Raw genomic sequence first — 20,238 nt, forward strand, 5'->3', positions numbered from 1 at the left:
AAAAATGTGTTTAGTAGAGAAACAGGCGCTGGACGAAGTCTGCGAACTGCGCTCGTCATGATTGCTATCAACAGGGAATGCCCACTTGAAGACATGGCAAACCATCTTCAATTAAAAAATAAAAACTTGATCCGGCAGTGGGTACACTACCTATGCGATTAGTACATGCTATCTTTTGCGTCTATTTAAGCAATCGTTTGCGTTATAAGAACTATTTTATAAGGATCCATGTATATTGCCGATCTAGACCCTTTGTATTGCTAAACACTAATAGTAAATATGTTATCTTTAGAGAATGGTTAGCTGTCAGAAGCGCTTATCGTCAATTTAGCGTCAAATATGAGTAATAATCCTCAGGCTTGTAGGCATTCTGAAACAAGTCATTGATCGGTTCATGGAAGGATAAAAAAGGAATTACTTTTTTTACATCAATGTTGAGGCGCGGTCTCTTGAAGGTGTGGATCCAGACCGCAGGCCCACCCACCTGTGCTGAGTTTGTAATTGATAGCAAGTTTAACTAGAACAAGACACGTCCGGTCCCATTGAAGGTCGCTGTTGTTCTCGCTGCCACTGGCAAAACTGCCCCAGACCGTGTTCATACCCTAATTTGCCTTCACATATACAGAGCAGGTCGTGTTTAACAGCGAATGATTAGTATCACTCAGCTGATCTGTTCGATATATGTCCTTCATTGATTCATAAGGGGCGTACGATGTAAAACACAAAATAGGATTTGAGTAGATACAAGTAAACTTGGCTCTGTGTAAACGAAAAGCAACCTCAATAGTAGCAGTTCCGGCAGACAGCTGTACGAGCTAGAATGCAAGTAAATATACAGTTTGAAGTGTGAACACCAGTCCTTCTACTGAAAATCGTACGCAATGGCATCTAAATGACGCTATATCGTATAGACTTCCGTGTAAATGATATGGAGGTACAAAAGTACTGCTTTTCTTATTAAACAAAAGTTGAAGCATGTCAGCCTAAGCAGCAACAAAATAGCGACGGAAATTGAAGTGCATATTTATAAGAGTTTGTCATGCGCATATCGGATAAGCTACTGACTTCGGAACCATTTAATACTCAATAAGTAAATCAATCAATTAATTAGACGCTCATATAGCGTTTCATGTGACCCTTTCCGTACGAGGTTTGTTTTCTGTGAAGGTCTGGAGCCGTTCGTTCTATCGCTGTATTTATGACTTACTCTTGTTAACTGTGGAAGCGCAAGCGGCAAGTGCCACGTCTCGAGAGACTACGGCTGTTAATTAAATGGTGAAAAAAAACTATCGAAAGCTGAGTCGACCGGAAACGTATCGTATTAATACGCGATTCGTTTAAAGTACAAACTGGGTTTCTTAGAACGCCAGCAGCGTATCCTTAATGCGTAAATAAACAGCAAATAGGAACTACATTTTTAGTGTGATGACCATTTAGCGAGCCCTTGTTTTAGGAATGCGTAAGGTCCTGGTAGAACTTGTTCTACTCTAATGCGTGATAAATAGTGTGACAGTCAACACTGGTAATTAGATAATTCCCTGTACCACATGCCTATTTGATCAGTGATGTTCGAGCTAAACGCCCCGTTTTCGCTTCGTTGTAAATTATGTTCCGATACTGTAAAGGACATTTCAAACATCGAAGTTTTGCGGTTTTGCAAATACTCTTCTTAAATTCTATCTCTAAGTAAATCCCGTTCAATTTAATTAAAGATGAACATATCACCGAAATGTTCGCTCGCAGGAAGAAAACTCGAAAAAAGTGAACTTTATAAACTTTATAAAGTTGCTGCATGCATTATTGTCTCTTTACTCACGAAAACTTGCAAACGGATACCGCACGTAGACATGGAAGAAGTTCGACGATAAATAGATTTTGAAATAACGACGAAGAAACAAGAGAAATTTATCAATATGAACTATTAAAAAAAAAGTAGCTTAACCCTAAGAGACGTTTTGAACGAAACCTTCTATAAATCAAATAGAAGCCTGTATTAATACTTAGGATATCGTAGTAGTTGGCATGATGCTGAAACTGACACAAGCGCGTGGGCCATCGGTGGATTCTGTCATCACTTTTACTTTATAAAAGCGGCGTATTTTTAAATTACTTAAACGAGTAGCATACACTGTACATTAGCGTCGAGCAGCTATTTTCGTTTGATCCTTACAGCTGATTTTCGATGGACGCGGAGGGCCTAGCCATTGCACTCGTGTCGAAGGCCAATCAAAATCGGAGAGCCTATGCCTGATCAGAACAATCTTTTCCGCTGGGTACAGTTACTTAATGGTAGCCGAAGTGACCTATGTATAACAGCGTCTCAGTTCTGATCGACGGCTGTACAGGTGTACCCTAGAGTTGGTTGATGCATCTCGTAACAAGGAGCTCGCTACCAAAGAGCTCTTTAGCGTCAACACACTTACGCCCGAATATGTGGCAAGTCGCTTCCCTCTACCGATGTGCTGCTACATGAAAATATTCTCATAAACGAGTTAACTAAGCTGAGCCACTCAGTTGACTCAAAGTTCTTTACGTCATTGAAAATGATGTCGCTGATTCTTAGCTGGACTAACTTATTATACACGAGATGACCGTTGGCTGAGTCGTTCCGCTCACAAACGCTTAAGATACTTCAGGAGTCGAGCTATTTTATAAACTTCTTCTTTTAAATAATCTGTTGACTTCGCAAACACGATGCATGTTCTCTTGCTGAGCAGTTTCAAAAAAGGACCTAATGTTCTGCTTGAGACTGACTTGAACACTGATCGTAGTGTAAATCGGCTTTTCTCATTCTTTAAAACCCTTACACCCTATAGCGATAACCCCGCTGCTGTTGATCGTACTGTGAAATACATGCACCATCTGCTTCAAAAGACCCTTCACAAGTGTGCTTCTAGAGATTTCTACCTTCGATGTTTGGTGGAGAGGAACAAGAACGTCGACCCGAAGGGTTCCATGCGTATAATTTATTTTTGCATATCTGTAACTTTTTTCTTCCTGACTTTAATTAACTTAAAAAATTCAGCAATACGCACTTGATTGCACGCATCATGGAATGTAATTAGTGCAATGTTTATCCGTTGAAATCTATCGATGTACCTCACAGCGTTCCTAAGAGTGTATTATTCTACAAAAAGCGAAAGAAATCCCTTTTGGTAACTTTGGTAATTTGGTGGATAGTAACCACGTAAAATTGTTAGGTGAAATTACCAAGTTCACATCCGGAAGAGATGGCATCCTCTATTTTGATTTGAATTTGCATGGCTTGCCACACTCACAACGATGCGGCAGAGCTTTTTCTGGCTAGATGTGAGAATTTTCCGAATTACCCATAGCTACGTCCGGAAGGCGCGGCCTGTTATTACTCAAACCCTATTCTGCTAGCTTGCTTACACCTCTGCATCCTTACAATGTACCTGATTTCTCTCAATCTATGTCCATAATAATGTCCATAATAATCTATGTCCTAATGTCTCTCAATCTATGTCTTTGTTATAACACCTTCCAGAAAGATTGATACGTTCTTTCCTTAAAATTCTTCTAAGCACAGCATACGGTTATTCACTTTTGTGGTATTTAGCCCATACACAGATGTCGATAAAATAATTAAAAATTGGCTTCATTATGTAGAGATATTTTGGAATTATACGTACACGTAATTCTATGACACTGACATTTTTTTAACTACTTATTTTGTTCATGCATAGTTGTCTTCGTATAATACAGAAGTTTATTTGGTTGGAATGATTATCGCGAGAGCGTCCAATAAAATGCTTTTTTAAAGCAGACATTTCTTAGAATTAGTGATCCCGGCCCGACTACGATGCATAAGAAAAACACTTTTAACTCGAAAATCTTATTTCTTTAGACAATTGCATGCAATGGATTTATTCACTCAGTAACGTTACTTTTTAGGCAAGAGTTAAGTTTGTCTTCGTGCACTCCAATGCCACAAAATCTTTATACATTTTGCATGAAAATGAGGAGAAGGTAGAATACTGAATTTGTATTAATCAAGCTTTTACATTGTGCTACAAGACCTAACTCCAGCAGTCTCGGCTTAAAAAATTTTATCAAACAGAGTCGTAATAATTACTATTGCCGTAATCCATTTGGTTATTAGTAAATGAGTGGAAGCATCTTGCCCTTAGCTGAATATTGGCCTGAAATGCCATATATCTACAAGCTACAATACAAAGGCTACTGTCTTTGGACTATTACGGAAACCGTGAGATTTGTATCTTCTGCGCAGGTCAGTGAGTAATTAGCTTACCCACATGAGGTACCTACAATATTCGTCCGACTTGACTCGTACGGGTTCTTGCCTAGGCATATTAGAACCTTAAGACATATAAAGAATGAAACTTAGAAGAAGATTATTTCTAGAGGAACCTTAACAATATATATATAAGAATATACGACAAACTGTATATAAAACTGCAGTATGACTGCTGTTGCCATTTGAATAACACTATTATTGCTACTTTTTTTTATTATTTTAAGCAAGGGATAAGTGAGTATGTATTAATGCCGAAAGTGTTAATTATCCTATAAGCTATTATACGGCTTACAATAGCTGTGCCCTACTTTAATATGTTCCTGTCCAACTGAACAATAATGAAGTCGTCGAAGTAGCGTTTCCGTGAGGAGTTTTTCGAGAAAGATCAGGCCAACAACTCACACAGGGCAGGCTTCTATTGTGATGCCTCGAAAAAAAGAACAAGAGTAGGAACTGATCACCCTTATAGTATATAATGAACATATGGATACATATGAGGGCTAATCTTACTTACGTTCCATTAAAACGCAATTTCTTTATGCGAAAGCATAATATGTGTAGGGAAACATGCAATGACAGTGGCAATGACAAAACAACAGTAAACGTGATCTTTAAGTTAAATTTACCAAGTGTTAGATCACTACAGATGTAGAAACAGAAATAGGATTGGTATACCGAAAATATGAAATCGCAAACGCAGAAGCTTGATCACTCAAAGTACAGTCACAGAGGTGAATATTTGCAGAGGGACGCCAGCCTCAAATGGCAAGAAGGCCAAAAAGCTTTCTCCAGCATCGCTGGAATAGTCATTTCCGCCGCGATGGCGAAGAAGCTGAAGTATCGAGTTAATTAGTATAGAGTTAACGAATCACGCTATGATATGCGGAATCGCCTAAATTGAGAAAAAAAAGATAAGCTGAAAAAGTCGAGGCTTGCAACACTATTTTTTGTCATCAACAGTAGTATTCAAAATGTTGATATGATTTTACAAGGAGTGGTTGTTTTGGGTTAGAGAGATGAATGAGAATATCGATTTGTCGCCAAAGGGCCAGCTAACTGAATCCTTTGAAATAGTAGCAGATTTCGGGGTGTATATTGTTTGTAATGAACATCCAGTGAGCACCGAAATTGGTCAATGATTGCTTGATAGGGACTTTGTATGGATATTGATCAGCGATGATAAGTAATTCATCATATCTGATCCACACATAGAAGTCACCAATAGTAACGGCTTTGTTATTTGAATAGCCCTCCCATCATTCGCCTCTATTTTTATCGTATACTTCTTGCTCTCCAACAAGCTCTTCGGCACATTTACGTACACCAAGTGATTTGCCAGTACCTGGATAGCCCCATACCACGACGAGTTTTGTTCTATGTTTTCTCTTTGGTGCGATTTTAAATTTGATTTTAAGTTTTGGAGAACTAAGTTGATTAGCCAGATCTCTAATTCCTTTGCCGAATTTGATGAAGGCTTGCAGCAACGTTTTCTATGGGGTCTTCGTGAGGTACCAATAGAGTATCCACCGTATTGTGTAAATTATTGCGAGCTCCTTGATTTGAACGTTAACCGAATTCTTCGGAATTATTTGATTTCGTACAATATTGAATGTTTTTATTTTCACTGGCTTTTGCAAATTCAATATGTACACGATCAGACAATTGTTTTTTTATGGGCTTCTATGGGCTTTAGCGTATTTAGCTGCTCCGTATCCTTGTAGATGAGGAGTACCAGTGGTTGGAGCTGCCTCAAAGCCCACACTAAATATCTTCATTTAGAAGCATTCCTACGTAGCACCTTGAGATCTCTCTCCGTGTAGTTATTTAACGTCCATGCTACTCTCGTACTCCTCATGTTGCCGAAGCCTAGTATTGCCCGAAGCAACTTTCTTGCTTTCCATGTTTAAACCTTCTTGCTTCCACAGACTCTATTATAAAAGCCTCCTTATCACCTCTTTGCATCTTTGGTTGGTATGGCCGGGTGTGTCGCGTGGCCCCTTACGTGTATGTTGCTTCTTTTGTCAAGTGGTACTTGAGTGGTGATCGTGAGATAAAAAAGTTACGTAGGAAGCTAAGATGTTTACCCAGCATCATTTGAGGCTAGTTCGATTACAGTAGCATCAACGCTTTCCAGGGAAGTAAAGGAGGCAAGGCGTGTATATTGTTGGAATTTGAGATGTTATATCAGGAAACCAAGTGGCTTTCAAATGAAAGGCGGGCCTGTTGTGGCAGCAGTTGCTGGTTCAGGAGGTGGAGCCGGATTTTTTAGAAATTTTATCTACGCGAATCCGCCGTTCGCATCAACGGCTGTTCATCAAGCTATTACATGGCACCTCGCCACACAATTACTCAAACTATTAATCGGCGTTCGAAACATTATCGGAGCCATTATAAAATAAAGATCTTCTTCGGTTTAACAGACTTAGTAGAATTCTCGTTACAAGAGTTCTTAAACAGTACGACGGTTCCGTACAGCCACCGTCTTCAGGAACTATGACAACATTAGATCCTAAAATAGGAGTTCACGTCATTACTTCAAAATATTCGAGAAAAATTAAGCAAGCAATTTTAAAGTTTTTCGTTATAAAATAAGATTACTGCCTGAGACACATCATCAAGTGGAAACTTCAGATAAGGTTGTCTCAAACGCACCTCGGAGTGTACGGAGTTGTTTCAGAACATTTGGACCTAATGTACCTATTGATTTGAATGTAGTTTTAAATAATAGTGGCGCTAAACCTTTTGATCTTCAAAAAGTGCAATTATTTTATATTGTTCCAAAATATTTAATTAATTTACCATCATTCAGAAATGCAGAAATATATGGTGTCCTATTGGAAATAGCATAACTGCATTTAATGGACGATTAATATCTTGGTTACCTTATCGCTTACCTGGTGACCCTGCTGGTACAAAACTTTTACGGTTTAAAGTGATTATATAAGCTACCGTTATGTATGCAAAATTCCAAAGCTATACTTCATTGAAGTTGCCTATTAATTTCGTTATATCATTTCTTGCGCACCTTACTACGGTTGGACGTAAGTGGAACGTATGATTGAAACACTAAGCTTATCTATACTACTATATATATATATATATATATATATATATATACTACTATATATATACTATCTATACTACTACTATACTATAGTACCAGTGTGGACGACAGTGTGGATAGCAATTATTTTTCTAGTCAATATCCTAATTTGGCAAGTTGTTAATATCCAATGTTTCAGTTCGATATTTGAATATCGTTATATAACATATATCAGTTAAACTGAAAAACGTAACTGTAGAAAATCGTAGATATGACAACGCGAGACGTTAATATGCATGTGAGTATAACAAATAGTTACTGATAAATATTCTTAGGCAGGTGCATGCAGCCCGTAGACGTACACCTGGAACTACCATTTAACTCCTCTGCACGACGTACATTGTCCTGTTTGTTGATTTTGCTTTTGTTGATGTCGTTGTGGTCGATTAGGAGCTTCTCCTAAGTAGAGGCCTTTACCGCCGCGATTCTTCATTGATTCTTGATCGTCTTTATATATTCCGGAATGTCTCTGGTTTTACACTTGGTCGTCACTGTTATACCCATACGGGGAAACGCGCCGCCGCTGGAGATTCTCCATTATCCAATGAACTCTATGTTGTCTTGTTTTCGAACAAAATGTCGTTCGGGTATACAGAAGCAAATCAAATTCAACCACCTGGGGAATCGTCAGCCAATCTACACAAATCACGTTATATAGTGAAGAAAAGAGGTCGATAGCCTTACTACATGCACATTTACTGCTATTAGACATCATATTGCTACACCATTTTGTACAAAATAAAAATTTACCCTGTACTCTGGACTAGAAATTGATGTCTTTCCCGTTATGATGAATTAATAGCCGTTAGTGGAATGTTATGTCATCGACAGATGAAGTACCTGATTTCAGACAAGGCTTTGTAACGTCCTTGTATCGAATCGGATGAGGAAAACACTCGTATATTTAAAGCGCCTGCAAATGAAGAAGAAGTTGGACAAAGCTAGTAGTCCTTAGGCATGAGAACGAGAGTACGATGCTAATAAGGGTTCTCTCATGGAGTCGCTCCAGCTGATCGTTGGGTATAAATCTTCTGGGAACACCTGCGACCCAGCAGAACTTGTACTTCATGTTCGGAAGGCTACGGTAACTTTAGCATATGATTTTGCTGGTCAAATCACAGATTTGATTTTGAGGAGCCTTGGGAGCTATGTTACTGGAGCTTGCATGTCTTCGAAAATGCAATGCCATGCAATTAACGATACATTCTTGGATTTGGGGTGGTAAAAATTTGCAAATGACACAAATCGTTTCCTTATAAACAAACGATTTTTGCTTTTAGTGGATCTGTCGGCATTGTTTATTTGTGGGGATTAGATGTTTGTCTTATTGATACAATAGAAACGATACTCATAATAGAGCAAGCACATGAAATTATACATGAAGTCTGACAAGGCTTATCTCGGATGGATCCATAGTGTTACAAAACTGAGCACGAATTACAATGCACAACACCCCACTGGCTTCAAAATTGTCCGGCAGCATCTTATAGGATTTTGCACGGAACTCGCAAAGTTATTTAAAAAACTAAATAGTCTATTTGTGAAATTCTGCGTGGGAAACTTTATTCGTTCGGCATTGGCTTTTGTATACCTTCTATTACTCACCGGCTTCGTCTATTGTTGGGTGGCCTGTCATTTTCCGTGACTTGTTAAATTTTCTATGAATTGACAAAGTTCTGTGTTACATAACTTGTGTTACATAATAAAACTCATATAAAACTTTAGAAAAAATCTAATAACCCAATAAACTTGCCGTTTAGATCTTCCTCCGTTTTACAACATTAGTGATCTTTTAATTGGCATCTTTGTTATGCTTATATTTGTGAGATGTTTCGATAGATAATTCCACACCGCAAGAATTATGTAGTGTAAAACTTCTAGTATTCTTCTATATGTAGTATAAAAAAAAAAAAAAAAAAAGGATCATGTTCGTATTGCCTTAGTCTCTCGAAATTCTCTCTCCGTAAGAGTCACGCTGAGCGTGAGACAGATGTTCTGCTCTAGTACTTCTACAGGCCAAACATTTTCCTCTATAGGTCAGTTACAGGCGCCACCTTCGTATGCGTATAGGTAATAAAGGCAAAGCGATGTCTGTTTATTATTGGTAATTTGCATTCAGTTTCCCGTTCGTCCATCGTTGTCTGTTTTCCTAATTAGATTTGTCGAGTTGACTTTTGAATTCAGTTCGAAAAGGACCGCATCGTCGCAGACAGCTAAGCACACAGAAATCCCAAGCGTTCCAAAGATGCCACTTAGCCGCAGTACCTAAATACCTTGACCCGTCGGGCACCATCGGCTCCATCCACTATAGACTGGGTTCCGTAACCTGCACCAAGTTGCAGAATTAGATATTTCTAGGTATTAAAGGTCTACTAGACGTTTGGACAGTGGTACACTGTAACAATTCGTTGAAATCGTCGATCAGGAGCACCATTCATTCCTACAGTATTTAAACATCATGGATAATTAGAATTCGCACAATACAACACAACTGCAATTTGTATAAGCAACGTTAAGGGCAAAACCGCGCACGTACTTCATCTCAGTGGAGTGATGGTATCTCATGGTATCATTGCAGGTATCTTATTGAGCAGCTGCTCAATAAGAAACTGCAATGAGGACAGCAGAGCTTGTTGGGGAGCCAGCACCGCACTCCAGATGTTCAGCGCATCTAGAAGCATCACCTGCAACATGGATTCGATCAATTATAAATAAAAGATGTTTCGCTAATTAACGAAAATAACGCAGAATGAATATATATATATATATATATATAATCCCGGATTTGTTTTTAGAAATTATTTTTTACCTTTGACCACATTACGCTCACGTAATAGTATCCTGTATTTTAGTAATTTCTCCTTATGTACTCCGTTTCGTTATATCGGCTCAATATACAATTGAGTCAGCGGACGCTGTTATTGGCACGATTATTATATTGGAGTACGCAAATAAAAATAAAAACAGGGAGTGTTATTATGAGAAAGGCGTTCCAAACCCATAGTATCCAGAGATTGCTGAATTTCAAAGCACGTGATTACGTCAATGAGGCGCCTATCAACGTACCGTATCCGCTGGTTACCGCGATTAAAGCTGTTCTATGTAATAAAACGCAGTACAAAATTACCATCTTTTTCTAATGGTATGATGATCAAAACCTTACGTACCTCGTTCCTCCGTCGTAATTTTTTGGCCAAGTCGGGACATCTTTTGTCACATTCATTGTCCCAAAACTCAGATATTGCAGCTTGACGTGGCTGCCATTAAGTTGTATTGATTTTTATTGTTATGCTTAAAGTCGCTCCCTATAGGCATCGTGATACTTAGCGTTTTGCAATCGTCTGTGTTTTTGCAATTATCCTGTACAGCAGTGATCGGTGGGTGTGGCACGTGGTCATCTTGTTTTTGTTACATTAGCAGCACAACGCCCTCACTCGAAACTGTGCACTCTTCAGTATGTAAGCGTCAGACGTTCAATAAAAATAGAAAATCCTTCCGCTGACTTCCATTGGTATGCACAAACATAGCAAATATTGTCGTAGAGCGTGTGCAAATTGATTACATATGCATGGTACACATATGGTAGATCTTCGTCTCCTCGCTGCACAGATTAACGAGTGCTACACAACTCAAGTACTCGAGCCTTAGAGCATGGACCCTGGTATATTTTTTTATCCAATGAGTAAACTGCTATAAAATATTGTAATTTGTGAAATTTAACCAGCTCACTTTCTCAGAGTGGACTGGTTAGCTGTAGGTAGCACGCACAAGCAGAAAGAAAGAAGGAAGGACCATTTGCATTGAGCATTATGCTATCCCAATTATTTTGCCAGTATCACGTGCAATTGGGCTTATTTTTATGCGAATTTTTTATTCGCAGTACATTTGATAGAATTATGAATCGCCATTGTCTCGCGCTTATGTTTCACAGATTATTTCTTAAACATGATGCAAGTTACTATTCTAACTAATGACCAGATCGACTAGACTTTTGGCTTAGGTAGCAACTGGCGAAACGGTAACAGTTCCAGTTATATAACGCTGTGCCGACTTTGAACAGCACACTACAGATTTTAGCGTTTCGACCTCCTTTCCGTGGCCTGGCCCTTCTCGATATGTGTACGTGAGAGCGCCTGCCGGCCAATATAATATTTAGGGCGCAATTTTGGTTCGCATTCTGAATTCTGTTACGGCTCTCCATTCCAGTACTTGATAACAGTACTGCGTCACAGGAGTTTGCTGTTTCAGAGACTTTGTGTGGTTTGCTCGGCATGTCCGGGTGGTGCAAGGGCAGCTCAGCGTATGGGTTCGTTTAGCTGCAGTAACGATGTGGTCGGCCAATGTTTCTGGCGAGTGTCTCGTACTCGTTGGGTAACAGTTCAATGTTTTATTGCTGCTCCTTGAAAGTTGCTTGGTTCTACTAGTCGATGTTTCGATTCTTCTTCGCCAATCAACGATAGAGAACCTCGAAGAGAAGGCCTGACGTGACCTAGGCGTAATTTTAGCATAGTAATTACGGGACATGGACGTGAGGCGCTATAGGACGTTTCCTGCTGCAATAGTAATCTTCACGACGGGCTTCATATTTGGTAAATATTATGCCACTAATGTTATTAAGAACTAACTCTTAGCATAGGAAACTTTATATTTGGGAAAAAACTTCTGATGATTCTGTTTATTCGTAACCCTTGATAAATGGAACGATGTTGCTTTTTAACTAATTGGATTTGCCGACGCGAATAAGCTGACTTGGAAGAAAAAAAATCAACTTACGTGTGAAAGGTAGACAGCGACAAAGTCATCGGGAGAGCGTCACTGGTAGTACACAGCTGTTCTATTATACGTTTATTGCCGCTTGCCAGACCTCGACCGTACCCATCACTTCTACCATCATCTACAAATACGCTTAAAATTTATGTGCGATTGGAAGAACATTATGTACTAGATTAGATCGGACACGAAAATCGGTTACTTAAGAGGACACTAACGCCACGGAGTTCTTGTACGCAAAAAAAATCACCACTGCGTGTGTTACGCACCCTCAAATTGTACCACATGAATTTCACTGACATCAGGCATATAATACGCCTCCGTGACAATGCTGTACATATAACAAATGATTTCCTTAAACTAAACACTAAATTATATATGGCTGATATTTAAATAGACTTGCAGTGAAATTTTACAACTTTCACAAGTATTATTATTATTATTTAAGCTTACCTACCCGACGTCAAGCCCAAATAAATTTTTGCTCAAATAGGGCCAAATCGTTAGGGTGATCTTATGGACGAATAATAGTATGAAGCTTTCGCCAACGTTGTAATTGGTAACGTAATATTGTAAATCACTTTCTTTTATATGGGTACATGGGTATATAGTTCCCTTAGACATTCGGTATCTTAAAAAGATGAAAGTAGTTTAATGTGCACTCCAGAGAATGGTCTGTTTATTGTGGTCTTGTAGCACCATAACGACCATCTTGAGGTAGATGATTACTTGTAGCATATAGACTGAACTAACTGGGTCACTGTTTCTTGATTAGGTTTTGCCTCACAAGTCTAAATCCTAGTTCAGGGAAACGAGTGGTAGATTGCTTCTATCACTCGTTTTATTCATATGGCTCACCTTTTTGCGAAGTTCTGTGCAGATGTCTTTAACATTTCCTGATATATATTCGGTGGACAAATTTATATCAGTGTATTAAATAAGTTTTTAACAAGAGCCTTAGCAGTGTCGTTCAATTCAACTACAAGGTAGCACCATATCGATAGTACCATTGTTACAGGGAAGGAACCATATTCGTATCGGATAAACACCTCGAGATCGTTAATGGAACGATCTGCTGCTTACTGCCGTTGACACTCAAGGATCTCTTGACTGTAAAACCTAATCATGTTAAGCAAGGCCTTGTGCTACGACTGCCGTTGACACTCAAGGATCTCTTGACTGTAAAACCTAATCATGTTAAGCAAGGCCTTGTGCTACGACTGCCGTTGACACTCAAGGATCTCTTGACTGTAAAACCTAATCATGTTAAGCAAGGCCTTGTGCTACGACTGCCGTATATAGCCTTTGTGAAAAGGCCTTGATAAACGCAAAAAAACAATATTTAGACAATCATTTAGAAGCAGAGGAACCTACCGAGTAGCGGGTTAAATGGTTTGCCGGTTCGGTTAGCTGTGGTAGAATACGATGAAATCGCGAAACAGGCAATGTAAACGAGTTGTTGATGGGGATCTGAGCAACGAGCCGCCCTGCAATATTGTAAAATCAATAAAGGGAACACTTAACAAGATAATCGTAAAAAACAAAGCAAACGTTTAATGCCCACGAAATATAACACGAATAAGGCTTAAAAGCACGTTTGGGCTTACCGCCTACTCCTGCGGTTAACGAACGCCTCGCAACTTGAGAAATAAATTATCGAAAATGAACGTACATTTTTACGAATTTGAAGTTATGTTAAACCAAGTATGGATGGCACTGAGTCGTTCAGATCGCCATAACTAGATACAAGATGTATGGCTCCCACATAAAGCATCGTTTTCGACGAAAATTTAATATGTATATATATATTTATATATAAAGAAAGAGAGACGCCTTACTTATCGAGTAATGCTGAGTACTCATAGTCCTCTGCCAAACGTTGAAGAGTTGATAGCGGCTCGTTGAAGTGTACCGGCATCGGGATTTTCGTTAACTCCTTACCTATGCAATTCTTCATAATAGACCTGTGGTAATATATACGTTACAATGTTATTACGACTTCAAAGACCCTGCTCTGCATAGGTCGACATAATAACCAACGAAATGATAAAGCAACTAACCACAAAGAGATAGAACAGTTTGGCTTCTCAGGTACACGGCTTCGCCTGTGGACGCTGGTGGAAATGATTTCACCAGCAGTATGATCCATAATAATGCCTCCCTGCTCTGCCGTTTGTGGTTCTGTACTGCTTCGCTTTCTTCGCACAACGCTTGCCTCAGCAAACTGTGGGGACTCATCGGATTCGTCATCGCTACTACCTCCGCTTAATTCGTTACCTGATGATAACAAATATGTATATATTATTGTAAAAAAGTTACATGTCATTAACAACAATAATTTTAAAAAATAGACAATTCGTGTATCCAGAAATTGATTACTTCACCTACTGACCTTCGCTAGTGGTACTCCCAGAATGGCGTGGCGCTTTACTGTGTCGGACCGCATGCCCCGGGATGACCTGCTGCAAGGGTGGATTTGGCAGTGAAAGAACAAAGTCATGCGGACCATTGTCGTTTTCTTCTGCCGCATCAAAAAATTCTTCCTCGTCCCCTTCTGAACCGGTTGTATAATTATTCCACCCGCCACTAGACGCCGCTTCCTTCGCAGCTCTTTCTAGATGTGAGTGCTGTCTAGCCAGCTGCTCCAGTTGTTCTTCAAGTTTGAGCCGTTGCGAATGTTCATGTTCTAATAATCGACTCCACTGATGATATAGGCTCTGGGCGACTTCGACAAATTCTACACTTGTCTTTTGATAAAAAAAAAACCAAGCGTTGTTAGAATGTAGTCTCAGTTGAATCTAGAAGATATTGATTGCTGTTACCTTATTTACAATTTTTGGATGCATAGACAGTATAAGACAGAATAACCGATGCGCAAGATTAGTGAGAAAGTCGCGTCAGTGAAATATATATAAATTTGAGCTTTTGTACGACACATATTGTTACTTGCTTTTGTAACATAAGTGCATTTTAATAGACGGAACTGTAGTGCGGCAGCTAAAACCTTCGACGAAAACACTCCCTGTTAAAACGAACGAGCAGTAGAACTCACCTTGACAATATTAGTACTTGTAATTCGGAAAAGCGTTGCTCGTTCATTTACCTGAAATCGAAATGTCTCGATGTTATAGACAATGGCAGCTTCCGCAGAGAAAAGTAGTTCATATGTAGGTGCTACTCAACCCGTTACCGAAACTAGATTCCTGGTCCCTATGCTTGTTCAGAACGATCCTTAGTTTCGTATCCTTCCTATGGAGCCGTTTACCTGACAGTGTCTGTGAAAAAATTGATTGATAAACATCGTTTCAAATAAACCTAACTGCAGAGTATTCAAGAGGCCTGCAAGTCTGTGGCAAATAATTCATACCAAATTTTTGATAATGCGGATGACCATTATACCTAACACTTACCAAAGTCAAAACAGGGTTAACTGATTAACCAGATCATTTTCAATTATAAATATTTCGAACACAATGCTGACGAAACGTTGCTACCATAAATATAGCCTGTCGAATATTTGTATCTAGTGATACAAAAGCAGCTCAAGTCTGAAACATTTTTGATGGGAAACGTAGTCGGTCAAGACTATCATGGCACATGTTGACAATTATCAAAAAATTCGCTATGAATTTACTTAGACATTTCCGGCGCGCGTGAGTTGGTGGCTTGATGATGCGTTACAAATCTCCGCACGGACGCTTTTATATTTAGCCTCTCCATACGACAATACAGAACAGACAAAGGTAACAAATATGTACATGCTTCACTTTAAGGCATTGGTCTAAAAATCGGCAAGGGATTGTTTGATCGAAGAAGGTCGCGTGTAGAGAGCGAATGGAAAATTTGTTTATAAAGAGGGTAATCCGCTACTTGAAGTAGGATCTTTATATTCTTTTATATATACCTTTTATACAGGTGAGTTGACTTACTTAAGTAAAAACAGGGTACGCTACCGTCAGCCGAATTTTCATTCGGTGGCATTTATAATATATTTCGCCACGACAGGTTTCGCAAAGAAATAGATGGTGTATGCACTTTAGTCCGAAATCACATAAGTTCTTGTGAAATTCGTGTCGATAATACAGCTATCGAAGCTGCTGCTGTCGACTTTTCCTTGGCACAACTCTTCAGATCAGCTTGATATGCGCTTACTGCTCTCCGCACGAACTTACCGCTGATCTGACCTGTCGCATATAACAATTATGTAAGTCTCTAAATGAACTCTTCGAAACACGTACGCCTTACGGTCTGTGTGGCTCTATAAACCTCTCGAAAATAAACTGGAAAATCCCAATATTATCACATATCGGCTTCCGCAAAAGTCAATTTCGTACTATCTAGCACAAACTAACATACGTATAGGTTAGTTCAATTAACTGTTCAACCCATTAATACTAATTAGTGATCTAGCCGATAGCTAAATAAGAAAGCAGTTTCGAAACTGTGTCAGCCTCTCGCAAATTCTTATAAAATAGTACACACAGGAACGCTTCTTTCTTTATGACCGTTAATCGTCTCGATCCCTTTTACTCCAACATCTTTAAGAGCTGAAGCGTGCCACAACCTGTTCCCATTATCTCACTGAGGTCAGACCCGACATCGAAAACGCAAAGAACACCTTTCATTACGTCAATAACTGACTGAATCCGAATGAGAGCATTTCTCGTCTTTATTACAATAGTTTTCTGAAAGTCGATAACGTAGAGAAAGCCTCCGTCTTCCTCACTTTCTTTTCTATCGCATGAAGTAACGGCTGTATAGGTTCTTACGAGCGCTCCAAGTGAAACCTCTTGGTTTGTTGTTAGCTAAGTTAATGTTTGAATGAGTGTGACCACTTGCCACCAATTATCTCTAATCAATTTCTTGGGACTCGTCCTTCGGTAAGTCTGCTGGGTCAGAGCAACATGGCCTTAATAGAAGTAGATCAACATGCACAAAACTACTAAGAATCGGACAGATATGGGCACTAGCCAGGAACACCGGCAACGTTCTCGTCAACGCCCACCCTGATTTTTCGATGCGTCCAACAAGCAAACAGGTTCCTCCTAAGCATTGATTCTAGGAACTGGTGTCTAACTACATAAAACAGCTTAATTTAAAACCCGGCTATATCTTTTGCCTATGACATGACAAAACAGAATGATACTGTTAATACCGATACGCACCATAATTGAGATCAGTCTTGATGATACCCTATAGTCACTCGACAACGAACTGTTTCCCTGCATATCATCATATGAAGATGCGGGTGATAATATACTGAATGTTAATTGTACGTTTAAATTTCACATGATTGATTCTGTAAGGATGGTGTCACAATCCCGCAACTAAATAATACCTCATTATACAAAAGCATAAACGTTTGAGTAATATGTCTCTATTGTTCACAGGTATAAACCTATTACGAAGTGTGCAGGACCGCTTTCTAGAACGTGTAAAACGGAAGAGATGTCGCGCACGCCACCGAAAAAATGTTGCACTGCAAGGTATTGCATATTTGCCGCAACAGAAGGAGTTATACATAGTTTAGAGGAAATTACAGGAAAACAACTTGCTAAGTAACTACTTTATAGTATAAAGCGAAACAATCCACAAAGTGGTATATCTATAACGGCTCCAGAAATAGCCCCATACTTGACAAGGTAAACATTTTTTGCAAAGGTAGATGACCAGAAAAACTTTTCAGGCGGAAACAACCTTGTGGCATGCTGCTCTTAGTATATTAGAACCTATCGAATAGAGAAAATTGCACTGTATATTAATCGGAATTGGTTAAATATAATCTTCATACAGCACCTGCTTCATTATTTTGCGAGCCGCAACATCCCCGTCAGAACTTTCAGTTTGTTCGAGGTCTCCCAAACACCTAAAATGCAATAGATAAAAGAGTGTGCTAGTTGATTCGCGGCTCTTTCAATCTAAAGCCTGATTAGAAAAATGTCTAATCAAAAACTCAATTACTCTTCTTATTTCTTACTTTGTCTTTATGAGGGAAAGGTGTGCAACAGTATACACGTAAATATTTGGAAGTGAAAACTTGCTTTTTTACTACTAGCGTCGGTGATTCTTAAAACCACTGAATAATAACTATAATTAGTACTCGACACATTCTTCTAAAGCAAATTGGTTATGACTTTAAGAAATTCCATTCTACCTCATTAAGGCGTAGCTATGTTTGGCGACGAGGTCATTACACGTCCGTAGATCGTCTCGTTTAGCAGCGAGGGTGCGTAAAAGCCGCTCCTGTTCATCCTGAGCTGCTTTTGGTGACACCTGGTCCAAACCAAGTCCTCGCTCTTCATCCTCTTCAGCTTCCTGGCGCCGAATTGAATGACTTTTGGCCAACTCTAATGCCGTTACCCATTTTTGTCGTTCTACTTCGTTGCCAGCCTGCAATGAGCACTGCCTTTAAAGCAACTCGCCCAGCAGGTAGTGCTTTTGGTTACAATCAACGGGAAGTACCGAAAACTCACCTTTAAGTGAAATGTCTGTGCTCCCCCATTTGAAATGACAAAATTGCAGGAATCTTCAGTGTGGATAACTGCAGAGTCGAGGGAGATTGTACCTCGGCATGTATGCGACATCTCTGCTTGGTTCCTAGATAAAACGATCCAATTAAATTTGAAGCATGAACAACCTACGCAGGATGATTGACAGTTGAAGATTACAGAGTACTGCACCTATTATGTCATCATTAACTCGCCATTAGTCGCTGACTAAAACCAGTAAAAGCTTCAGTCCTCACCTGTAATAGGAAAGTAGTCCATCGTGTAGCACGAACCACCGTTTCTGATAACCTTTGAGGTAGTTCGTCCATTTAGCTAACCAACCTTTCATGTCAGTCACAGCAGGCGCACCCGAATGCGGCGCAGGGATATTCTTGCCGCTATCGCTCATGTCCGTTCCACTGAGTTCGGATGATCCCGAAGAATCCCTACGTTGTCGCGCTCGGCCGACAACGGCCAAGCGAAGCGACAGCGACCTGACCAACGATTTTTTTGCCCAGCCTTTAACAGCTCCGGTATAGCGGTTGTTCTTGCTTTTAGTATCACCGTTGTTGTCCGTGATGCCGTCGCACAGGCCCTGTAAAATCTATTCTAACAGTAAGCGTATTGTATTGCACAAAGTGGACGTGATAATAATGATAGGCTTGGCGGGAGTAACTAATTGTAAAATTAATTTGTTTGGATTTCATTAATGTATTCGTTTAATTGTACCCAAAAAAATGATTTAGCAGATAGCAGACGGCAGTGGCGGTCACGCAGTTTGTCAAGCTGACGCATCAGCTTTTTAGAACCCACTTCACCCTCGAATCTACAGAATCTCTATAGAATCCCTCAAACTGCTCCACTAAACCAATGAGGTAGAGGGAGGCAATATCAAAGCTAGTAACTAACTTCGAAAATGTTAGCTTACTGACAAATATAAGCTGCAGGCAACCCAGCAGTTGACGATGGTCTCATTGATATTGGCTATATGCTTTGCCAATTAGAGCTGTCACCCCTGGCATGAAACACGATCGACTCTGTATATAGATAACATCACAATAAATGTATTGATTAGGGGATATATTCAAATTTGCTAATCATTGAGCCTAAACTACACCTAAACTAATTGTTACTATTTAGCAGCAATCAGCTGTTCCAAAGTAGGTAAGGTGTAGTCCATACAGCTGGTTTATGGCTGTCATATGGATAGCATTACAGTCGTAATATTTTGATGTCCCTACAATATAGCCATTAATCATCTTCACCCAGCTGTCGAAATATCTACTGTGTGATATGACGAATACATACACTTTCAGGTCTACAATTTTATAGGCCGAAGGTTCGTTTTTTGTTTACAGTCCAATTCTGAGAGTGCACACACACTAACACTTTGTCACCACTTGACTCCCGTACCATTAGATGGAACGATCACACCACCGTCAACATCAAAACACAATCTGGCACCACAGTGCATGAATGGATGGATGGATGGATGTTTATTTACATTGGCACAATGTTGGCGGTCTGAGGGGAGTGGAGAGGATGAATCCTCGCAGCGGGCTAATATTCGAGCGACCGCGATGACCTTCGCGAAATGG

At 39.6% G+C, this 20,238-nt stretch overlaps 2 protein-coding genes across 9 annotated transcripts; both read right to left on the reverse strand.

Moving 5' to 3' along the window:
• Nucleotides 1-7,230: 7,230 nt before the first annotated feature.
• Nucleotides 7,231-13,392, reverse strand: LOC111253086 (uncharacterized). Of its 8 annotated transcripts, XR_015330191.1 has the most exons (4): nucleotides 10,550-11,987; nucleotides 9,919-10,066; nucleotides 8,223-8,295; nucleotides 7,231-8,018 (listed from the first exon to the last, which is right to left on the reverse strand). XR_015330191.1 is itself a non-coding variant. In XM_086992822.1 (3 exons), exons 1-3 carry the CDS (start codon nucleotides 13,043-13,045, stop codon nucleotides 10,063-10,065), a joined length of 171 nt encoding a protein of 56 aa, XP_086848948.1. In that variant the 5' UTR covers nucleotides 13,046-13,392; the 3' UTR covers nucleotides 8,920-10,062. The 8 variants fall into 8 exon arrangements, 2 of the variants coding, with proteins under 2 accessions (XP_086848948.1, XP_086848947.1); XR_015330193.1 differs by lacking the exon at nucleotides 8,223-8,295; XR_015330192.1 differs by lacking the exons at nucleotides 7,231-8,018; nucleotides 8,223-8,295; nucleotides 10,550-11,987 and adding exons at nucleotides 12,156-12,276; nucleotides 13,011-13,392 and having other exon boundaries at nucleotides 8,920-10,066.
• Nucleotides 13,393-13,506: 114 nt separating this feature from the next.
• Osbp (oxysterol binding protein) lies at nucleotides 13,507-20,109 on the reverse strand. Its single transcript, XM_022810717.2, has 11 exons — nucleotides 19,949-20,109; nucleotides 19,569-19,677; nucleotides 18,898-19,244; nucleotides 18,626-18,749; nucleotides 18,307-18,542; nucleotides 17,949-18,018; nucleotides 15,205-15,255; nucleotides 14,545-14,899; nucleotides 14,213-14,429; nucleotides 13,991-14,116; nucleotides 13,507-13,639 (listed from the first exon to the last, which is right to left on the reverse strand). Exons 3-11 carry the CDS (start codon nucleotides 19,047-19,049, stop codon nucleotides 13,507-13,509), a joined length of 1,464 nt encoding a protein of 487 aa, XP_022666452.1. The 5' UTR covers nucleotides 19,050-19,244; nucleotides 19,569-19,677; nucleotides 19,949-20,109.
• Nucleotides 20,110-20,238: the final 129 nt, after the last annotated feature.

Source organism: Varroa destructor, unplaced genomic scaffold, assembly GCF_002443255.2.
Source record: "Varroa destructor unplaced genomic scaffold, Vdes_3.0 BEIS01000006.1, whole genome shotgun sequence".
NCBI classification, from domain to species: Eukaryota; Metazoa; Arthropoda; class Arachnida; order Mesostigmata; family Varroidae; genus Varroa; species Varroa destructor.

Coding starts and splice junctions, on each gene's coding strand:
- LOC111253086 (XM_086992821.1), bottom strand. CDS start 12,776: ATGTCTAAGGGAACTATATACCCATGTACCCATATAAAAGAAAGTGAT. Junction 12,288..12,609: donor TTATTTGGGCTTGACGTCGG/GTAGGTAAGCTT, acceptor ATAAATTTTAAG/CGTATTTGTAGATGATGGTA.
- Osbp (XM_022810717.2), bottom strand. CDS start 19,049: ATGAGCGATAGCGGCAAGAATATCCCTGCGCCGCATTCGGGTGCGCCT. Junction 18,750..18,897: donor GGACTACTTTCCTATTACAG/GTGAGGACTGAA, acceptor CGTTTTATCTAG/GAACCAAGCAGAGATGTCGC. Junction 14,430..14,544: donor TGGGAGTACCACTAGCGAAG/GTCAGTAGGTGA, acceptor TGTTATCATCAG/GTAACGAATTAAGCGGAGGT.